The following is a 9,044-nucleotide window of genomic DNA, read 5'->3' as shown; positions in this document are numbered from 1 at the left end:
CGGTGGTCTTCTTGGTGGGGGTCCTGCGACCTTGGCCTAACAGTCCAAGCCTAGTAATGGCAAAAAAAAGAAAAGGAAGGAAGGAAGGAAGAAAGAAAGAAAGAAAGAAAGAAGAGAAGAGAAGAGAAGGAAAGAACAAAACTCACTGTCCAGAACACAGGTATCACCTTTCCCCACTCTCCCTACCCTGAGTAGTCCAGAAATAGCTGTTGAGGGAAGAGTAAGAGGTACAGCTTTGGCCTCAGCCTCTCTGAAAACTGTAACCCATCACTACCTACCTATGCACCCAGTTAGCCATTCTCTCTTCCTCCTTGATATCCACCAAGGAAAGGTATGACCTACCCAGCTCTGTCTCTTAAATGACACTAGCCTGAGTTTCTTCCTCTGCAAATGGGAGGAGGAAGTGATAGCTACCTTGCAAGGACATAGTAAGGAAGAGCGTAATGTTGCCCAGGAGAATGGTAGAGCTTTAGTCTCACCTTCTTTGGGATCCTGAGTGCTGAGAGATTCCACTGACCTGGGACATTCCCTCTTATTTCTTGGTAAGAAGGAACCTTCAGAGAGATGGCTTGTGGCATATAATACAGGCTTGTCTTCCTCTTCCTCAGAAAGATGTTCTAGATGCCAAAGGAATTTCCCAACATTCAGAAAGAGGGCAGGGCAAGAAAGAGGCCACTGGCTCTGTAGCAAAACAACAGTTAGTTCCTCATGGGCAGAGTTAATTCTCTGCAATTAGAGGTCCTGTAAACTGTGACCACTGGGTCTCTTGGCCACAAAGACTCACTTGGAGCATACTTAGAAAGCATGGGAAGATCCTGACCTAGAGAGGAAGGAAAAGGGTGGAGATGGGTCACATGTGGAATACATGTGACTCAAGACCATATCTGTATTGCTAGGCCCAAGGCATACAAACATAAATCCCACACGTCCTTTCTTGGAGGAAAGCACCTGAGAAGGTAAAGAAATAAGTGAAGGAGCAGTAGGGGAGAGGGAAGATGAGAGCAAGGCAGGGGAGGATTAGGGCTTACAGGGGAATCAAAGTAGCCAGAAGGCCCAACAGTGCCTAGAACCTATGAAGGAGCTGGTGTTGTAGATTTTATTGGAAACCAGGGGAAGATTTTGCTTTTTTTTTTTAAAATAAAGGTAACCAACATTCATTTCAATTTATTTTATGCTAAATTTATTCTTGTGCCATGTTTTTGTTTCTCCAGTTTTTTCAGGATACATTTTCTTCTGTGTAACTTCCTCTTCTGGTTTAGGAACTATCTGCTCCTTTTCAGGATCATCTCAGTGTTGCAGGGGGAGTTCATGTATGGGTTAATCCTACTGTGAACGCTGTGAGTTCCGTGGCATGTCTCGGGTGCTTTGTTCACCTGGATGTGTTTAATGACCGGGGAGTCTGCATCTAAACCCTTCAGTTCAGCATGATTCTCTGCATTCTTAAGCTTGTGCAGCAGAAATTCAGCACTCATTTGGGGCCATCAATAGCCCATTGTTTAGCCTGGACACACTTGCCAACTCCAACATTATAACACTGGAATGGCACACATTGATCCTTTAAAATGACATCTTTCAGCTTGGTAGAGGTGGCTCACACCTTGTAATCCTAGCTAGCTACTCAAGAGGCTGAGATCTGAGGACCATAGCCAGACCAGGCAGAAAAGTCCCCAGGAAACTCTTTAATTAACTATTCAAAACAAACAAAATGAAACAAAAAACCCAGAAATGGCTCTATGGCTCAAAATGGTAGGATGCTAGCCTTGAGCCAAAGAGCTTGGAGACAGCACCCATACCTGTAGAGGGAAAAAAAAGACATCTTTCAGATACTTGGTAGCTTTTTAGATCTGCATACCCTTGATGGCCTCCACTGTGTCTCTGGTGGTCTTAATAAGTGAACATGATGACTTGCATGATGTTGTGGGGTTTTCTGGGTCAAGAGAATAGCGAACCATTTTCACAGATCACTTCAGGTCGCTTACAGAAAGAACAAAAACCAGGAAAAGTTTTTTGTTTTTTTCTTTTTTTTTTAACCTTGCCGGTCATGGGGCCTGAACTCTGGGCCTGGGCGCTGTCCCTTAGCTCTTCAGCTCCAGGCTAGCACCCTACCACTTGAGCCACAGTATCACTTCAGGCTTTTCTGCTTATGTGGTGCCTCATGCATGCAAGGCAAGCACTCTGCCACTAAGCCACCTTCCCAGCCCCCAGGAAAAGTTTTAAGCAGAGAAAATTTTATGCAGAATCACCATGGGAATCTAGGTGAGGGGAGAGTGGACCACCCAGTCTCCCCTGAACAATGAGACCAGCACCTGCATGCTGTAGTCTCATCTTTCTGGGGTCTCCAGGAAACCACAGGGCTGGTCTCCCTCCCTCCCTCCTTTCTCCCCCTCCCCCCCCCCGCCACCATCGGTCATGGGGCTTGAACTCTGGGCCTAGGTACTACCTTAGCTCTTCAATTCAAGGCAAGGGTTCTACCACTTGAGCCACAGCACCACTTCCAGTTTTCTGAGGGGTTTATTGGAGCTAAGAGTCTCACGGACTTTCCTGCCCATGCTAGCTTTGAACCACCATCCTCAGATCTCAGCCTCTTGAGTAGCTAGGATTACAGGCATGAGCCACTGATGCTTGGCTGGTCTTTCTTTTGTAGGAGCAGAGGGGCAGAAAGTGTAGCACCCACAGAAGTCTAGCTGGGGAACTCACAAAGACCAGAGGGAATGTATTGGAGAGGAAACCAGCCCATCTCTAGCTAAGGTGGGAGTTCAAGGGCATCCCCAGACTTTCAGAAGAGCCTTAGCTGACTGACTGCAGCTCCTTGAGCAACACCAACAGGCTCACCCTTCAGGAAGACTATTTTGTCTATTTTGGTTGCTGTTATCCCCTCTCCGCCTCCCCGAGAGATTTCACTGAAATGAAACCCCCACAAATAAACAGGTGGATAAGGAGTTTCCCAAGTAGTTCAGGTGATCTGATCCCCAACTTTCTACCCATAAAGGGCCATCAGCACTGGAAGAAAAGTCTGGATTCCCCAGAATCTATAACATTACAGAATGAAATGGATTTATAGCTGTGATGATGTACCTTAAGATGGAGACTATCCTGGTGACCCAGGGACCTAATAATCACTTGGGTCTGATAAAGCAGGAGAGTGGTATAATGTAGATTGGAGACACTCACGTGATTTACTGCTGGCTTTGAAGGTGGAAAAGGTCAGGAACCAAGGAATGTGGGAACAGCCTCTAGAAGTTGGCAAGAAATCAGCTGGTATTGGTGATGAGGGTTATTTTGGCAGTACTGGGTTTGAGCAGGCCTCCTGTTTCCTAGACAAACTCTAACACATGAGCTACTCCTCCAGTCCCCCCTTTGTTTTTTGCTTTTTAGTTACCTTTTAGATAGCATCCCACACTTTTTCTGCAAGCTAGCCTCAGACTATGATCCTCTTCTCAGTGCTTCCTGTGTAGCTGGGCATATGCCATTACTTCTAGCATCTTTGTTGATATGGAATCTCATGAACTTTTCCCCCTGGTTGGGCTCAATCTGAAGCCTTCTGACCTCTCTTTCCCAAGTAGCTGGGCTTATAGTCATGAACCAATGTACCCAGCCCTGTAGAACTTCCACGCAGTGACATAGTCCTGAAAACACTTGAAGAACCAAGTTAGACTTCTACAAAACTGTGAGATAATAAATTCATTTGATGTGGTAGTGAAGGTGGACTGTGTAAGTCTGGATCTCTCTTCATTGAGTTCTCCTCTCAGATTAACATCCAAAAAGGACCTCTTCTAGCCACTCTACTTCTGGTCACATTCTCATCATCTCTATAGTCATGGGCTCCAATCTTGATCATTACTTGAAATGCTGCGTTGACCTGATTTCCAGCTTTCCCCACTGCTTCCAGGGAACAGGTCCTTGATTATTTATCATGCTAAACCAAGCCTCGAACAAAATGCCTACCCACAGTGGAAACTCCACAAAGTATTTGATAGGTAGACGAGGGGGTGGATGGATGGACAGACTGACAGATGGATGGATATGGCAGCATGCTAACATCATGGACTTGTCAGTGACCTACAACATCGCAGCATGCTCAGTGGTCACTTATCTTAGTAGCAGCCTATAAACTCTCAGCAAAAATGGAGAATTATTAATCAGTTTCCAGCATACTTCTTCCAACACTCCTAGTAAGTCTTGCAAGGTCTCCAACTAACGCTGCCTTCCTGAGAGTATTCATGCAAAGTAAGATACAAATTTACTCTGCCCAGTTCAATCAAAGGGGAGTATGAGAGGAGCAAGTCTATGAGTAAATACAGCCCCCTCTAGGTCAAGCACTCAGTGAAGAGACCCTATGTTTGTTTTCAAAGCAGCCTTGCTTCTCGGATGTCTCAGTATTTTATAAACTCCACAAATAATCTGTTTCTCCAAAAATTGACTTGCCCATCCAGTCCAGAAGAGGATTGTTTACATTTAGCTGACTCTGGAGAAAAGGTAACAGGAAAAGGGACAAGGTAGCAGTGGCAAGATGAGCAGGTACCCGGAGACCAAGGGCAAGAAGCACCCAGAAAATTCAGTCAAGACAAAATTGAGGCACGGCATAGGGTAACACGTAAAAAATGGCATTTATTGGACTTAATTTGGATACAGACAACATGGAGTTTTGGTTTGTGAAGACTCAGGAGTCCGGAGTGATGAGGGCTTCCTGTTATCAAACCTCAGCTACAGGAAAATCCTGGCACAAAATAATGCAAATGAGACTTCATCCCACAAAAAGGAGGAAAAGTGGTTTGAAGTACTGCAGGTATCATTCACTCTTGCAGTAGACCCCAAGAGCCAAAATGCCCATAAATATCCACGAAGTTTTTACGTGTACAGCCGGAAGTATTAACTGTACTAGTATCAGGTGTGCACAAAGGTAAAGTTGTAAACTCACAATCAGCAGCAACAATGCACACAAGTCTGTACTCTGACACTCCCATTCCCAACCTGGGAGCTTCTACATGTAATTGATGTCTGCTGTCCTCATGAGAGGCACCTGAGATCTGGCAACAACATTTTCAATATATTGTTAACCTAATCAACCCAAAAAGCAAACCCAAGCATGGTTAATTACTTTGCCTGGATCAATAAATAGCCGTCTGAAGTGTGTGTGTACAAGGCCCTAACAAGGACAAGAACTTGTAACAAATCCTGTTACTCTTACCTACTAATGTTCTATTTGCTTATGTATGTGTAGACTTTACACAACACGTACACAGATTTCTTTGTTTGCAACTCTCAAGAGATCTCCTTTGGATGTTTCCATTCCACCATTCTTGTAGAAGGATGAAATTGAAACAACTTTTTAAAAACAAAATGTCCAAGTCATAAGTCATCTAAAGCACAACTCTTGTCGTAATGCAGGTCTGCACTCAGAAAAGAAATATCAGGACTTAGATGAGGTTAGGTTTCTTCTGCTGGCAGTTTACATGGCTCCTCACACTTTCTCATTCCCCTTTGTAGTAATATTGGATGATGAGGTGGTTTCTATCTTGAGATTTCATCAACAAAACTTACAACAATTAACAGGATCTCAAAGACCACCATGGGCCACCAGAAAGGACAGAGAAGCTCCTCTCTTCCCTTTTCTGGAGCTGTTATCAGCATAGACAAATACAAAGAGGATAGAGACTTAATGGTGATTAAAAAAAAACCCAGACCGGGAGGGAACAGAGGCTTTGGGATATATAGGTAAGGACTAAGAACAGTACCATAGCCTACTGTCTCAAAGAGCAGTTTAGATATTAAATCTCTGTCCAAGATCTTCCCTACATCTCCCTTGTCTCCCTCAACCAAAAAACACAATCCTCTGCCCAGAGGGCCAGCCCAATGCAGCTTCTTTTCAGAAACCATAACACAAATGCAAATCATTCCCAACTTAACTCCAGTTGCTCCTAGAGGCTGGTGGACATGAACCCTCTCTCTACCATAGAGATTACTTTGCTCCAAGCCATTCCTAGTATTTCTTTTCTCGGAGCTCTATTTGTCTGTGAACTTGAACATTTACCTCCTTGGAAATGATCAGTGCAAGACCCTATGAGCAAATATTTGCAAACAATCTTTTGAAACAACACACATTTTAGAAATTCAAGTCAAATCCAGGTACAGACTACTTGGCAGATGTCAGCCAGCCCCTCTGGGAATGTGGTCTGTTTGTGAAAGGGCAGGATTAAGGCACCAGCAACCCATAAGGAGTTTAGTCCTTGATTTGGGGAGGAAGCTTGAGAGGGAAATACAAAGACTTTATGACAGATAGGGCTATATAGCCTCATGGCTCTTTTGGGCCACAGGCCAAAGGCTTTGGTGTAGATAGCATGTAGTAGTAGTATCTGGATGTAGGTGAGATGGACCATCATGCACTAGTGGAATAATGAATGGTTTCCCAGTGATTCTAAAACTACAGTAATGAGGATGTATCCCAGCGCCATGCATGACAGGAGTTGTAGTGTTCTTTAATTCCATACAAATCTCTCTTTTCCTCCACAGGACTCTGCAGGAGCCTGAAGGAGAACCGCAAATGCCCAGCACACTATCAATTGGTTTGTGTACGATCCAGACAACCTCCTGCTACATTAATGCCAGAGGCACTGGGATATATCATTGGAATCATCAGGCAGTCCAGTACGAGAGAAAAGAGCTTGGAGATGAAGATCTAAGTTGGAAAAACCAGGCTGGAAGTGGGAAGGCAAACAATAGGCAGTTAGGTCTGTGTGTTTGTAAGGAGCTGATCCCAAACACCAGAATGAAGAGGTTTACAAGAGTTTTCCCCAAATGCACTTAGATCGGGTCTGTTCTAAAGGAAATAAGGCCTCATTGCCCAAAGGAAGAGTCCCCTGGCCATCCATGGGGTTGGGCTGTCTTCCTCCTGCATGCACAGAAGTAGCTGGGAAATCCTGGAGGCTCAGCTGAGGGAAGCGCAGTTCAGCTCCGAGTCTTCCTGGCTCTCGCTGCCTATCTCCTCCAGTTCGTCAGGACTGTCTGGGATGCTGGGCTCGCTGGAGCACTGCCGGTGGGGTGGGGTGAAGCTGGGTGGCAGAAGCAAGCACTTGTCCTCACTGCCAGCTTCTTCCCCCAAGCCTGAGTGCATCATGCCGGCCATAGCCAGCAGCTGGATGTCCGAGTGGGCGTTGGCCACCGTGTGCCGCCGCACACTGCCGCATTTCTCCAGGTAGGCCTCTCCTTCCTGCTCCGTCAGTGGCGTCAAGGCCATCTCATTCAGTGGCCGGCTGACAGTGGCCATTGGAGGGCCATAGTTGAGGAGAGTCACCTTGGGTCGGACTCTGGAATATCGCCTAGCTGCAAGGGGGGAGGAGGGAGCAATCAAGTCTGTAATTGAGGAGGGGGTAGAGGTCATCAGAAATCTCTCATCAGTTGGAGGGAGAGAGAAATGGTGGCCCAGCCTTTGGAAACAGCTTTAGAGAGAGCCCCACGGACATGCAGGAGATCTGGTCATGTCCACATGTGTGACTGTCTTATAATTTACCCACTGTACCTGCTCCTGCTCCGGAGCCACTCTTTCCCCATCAGAGCTGATTCTCAAGGACTTCCCCCTACCCCCATGGATTTTCCTCTCTTTCCAGCTGTCCCCCCAAGCCTCACTGGATGTGTCTACATTCCATTTCAACCACTTTGTCTGAAGAGGTAGTGAGTAGTTGGCTTGGTCAGCTCCAAAGAAGCTTTTGGCTCTGTTCACAATGTGGCATCCACACTGCTAAATCATAATGTTCAGTTTAATCCAGAGGAAGAAAGGACTATGGAGAACATTTCCTCACCTATACAAGCAAGCCAAGGCAATGGACCATCCTGCCGGTCATGAACCAGGGCACTAAGGACTCTCACCTCCCACCCGAATGATGTGCCGAGATCTATGTTCAAATCAAGCCGTGCTGTTGGAAGAATAGCTAAACTCTAGGGATAGCCTCCAAAGAGGCAGGGCTGTACTCAAGTAACTATAAAACCACTGCTTCTGAGTATATACCATGTCCCAGAAACTATGCCAAATCTTACCATGCATCTTTTGAATCCTCGTAGAAATTGAATGTAACTAATTATATACCATTAGCTTCTGCTTTGCAGATGAGAAAACTGAGTATTAGAGGTAATCATAGGTTACACAGCTAGAATATAGTCAAGCTGGGACTCAAACAAACTCTTTCTCTCTCCAGACCTCACTCGACCTGGAGGCCCAAGCAAAGCCCATGAATAACTGTAATAGGCACAGGTCCTATAGGAAGGGTCAAGCCAGTGCGGTAGAAAAGGTACCCTGGGACAATGCCAAGGAGGAGGCACATTGGAGGATGATGGAGAACTATCAGAATGGGTAGAAGGTGACAGATAACTTTCTCAACAATGGGAACAGCTTGAGCAAGTTGTTGAGACAGGTGTTCCTCCCAGGCTGGCTGGGACAGGGAAGCACAGAACAATGGAGATGTGCCCACTCAGGCCGGATACGTGCATCCTAGGAGGGCGCTGGGATGTCAGATGGAAGCATCTGTGACATGGCAGGCAGGATGGGGAAGTGCTTCAGGAAGAGGCCTTGGCAGGCCTGTGAAGGATGGGTGAGGACAAGTAAGAGATGAAAACTGAGGAAAGCCAGGAAGAGAGCCGAGGAAGCCTTTTCTATAACAAACATGCATTTTGTGTGGGGAAGGAAAAAGAATGCTAACATGAGTAAAGATGACAGGTAACCGGGTGTACAGGGGTAGATGAAATGACAGGGGCTAAAACAGGAATAGAGTCCTAAGAGTTAACACGCAGGCCACAGTTCTAGGCTTCTTGTGATTATAATGAATTAAATCAGCACCTAATGATCATTTTTTGAGTGGGGAAATTAAGGCATACAGGGATATTAGATGACCTGTCTTGCAATTACAAAGGGGCCTGCACCAGTGGCTCACGCCTGTAATCCTAGTTACTCAGGAGTCTGAGATCTGAGGATCACAGTTCAAAGCCAGCCCAGGAAGGAAAGTCCATGAGACTCTTATCTCCAATAAACCACTCAGAAAACTAGAAGTGGTGCT

General features: G+C 45.8%; 1 protein-coding gene and 1 pseudogene across 1 annotated transcript in view; both read right to left on the bottom strand.

Moving 5' to 3' along the window:
* Positions 1 to 1,164: 1,164 nt before the first annotated feature.
* Positions 1,165 to 1,952, bottom strand: LOC105988069 (annotated as a pseudogene).
* Positions 1,953 to 4,602: 2,650 nt separating this feature from the next.
* Prr5l (proline rich 5 like) overlaps positions 4,603 to 9,044 on the bottom strand; it is a 76,577-nt gene continuing 72,135 nt past the window's right edge. Inside the window, exon 9 of the mRNA XM_013019526.1 lies at positions 4,603 to 7,320. Within this exon, the coding sequence (XP_012874980.1) occupies positions 6,926 to 7,320 (395 nt within the window). The 3' untranslated portion in view covers positions 4,603 to 6,925. The remainder of the gene's footprint in view (positions 7,321 to 9,044) is intronic.

Source organism: Dipodomys ordii, unplaced genomic scaffold (genome assembly GCF_000151885.1).
Source record: "Dipodomys ordii isolate 6190 unplaced genomic scaffold, Dord_2.0 Scaffold46, whole genome shotgun sequence".
NCBI classification, from domain to species: domain Eukaryota; kingdom Metazoa; phylum Chordata; class Mammalia; order Rodentia; family Heteromyidae; genus Dipodomys; species Dipodomys ordii.
The sequence above is the reverse complement of the archived record's forward strand: the minus strand, read 5'-3'. Positions and strand labels throughout refer to the sequence as shown.